Here is a 248-nt window from a genome sequence, read left to right as displayed (position 1 = left end):
TTCCCTGCCAGGCAGAGATGAGGGTCAGTGATGTCCGTCTGGTCCCACTGGGGACATGGGGACACCTCGCCCTCTGCCAGCACCGAGGAGGAGGTAGGGGTGGCTGTGGCTCTGACCTACCCAAGGTCCACAGCAGCCCGGCCTCAGCAGGCGTGGTGGTCTCGTCGATGTCGTGGCCGTAGAGGCAGAGCCCGGCTTCCAGGCGCAGGCTGTCCCTGGCTGCCAGCCCTGGCGGCCACACCTCGGGG

General features: G+C 68.1%; 1 protein-coding gene across 1 annotated transcript in view; it reads right to left on the bottom strand.

The window, feature by feature from the left end:
* Positions 1-120: 120 nt before the first annotated feature.
* Positions 121-248, bottom strand: part of AMT (aminomethyltransferase) — a gene marked incomplete at both ends in the record, with an annotated part of 1,384 nt that continues 1,256 nt past the window's right edge. The window contains one exon of the mRNA XM_010143385.1: positions 121-241. Coding sequence (XP_010141687.1) covers positions 121-241 — 121 coding nt within the window. The remainder of the gene's footprint in view (positions 242-248) is intronic.

This window comes from Buceros rhinoceros, unplaced genomic scaffold, assembly GCF_000710305.1.
Source record: "Buceros rhinoceros silvestris isolate BGI_N320 unplaced genomic scaffold, ASM71030v1 scaffold25719, whole genome shotgun sequence".
Classification (NCBI taxonomy): Eukaryota; Metazoa; Chordata; class Aves; order Bucerotiformes; family Bucerotidae; genus Buceros; species Buceros rhinoceros.
The sequence above is the reverse complement of the archived record's forward strand: the minus strand, read 5'-3'. Positions and strand labels throughout refer to the sequence as shown.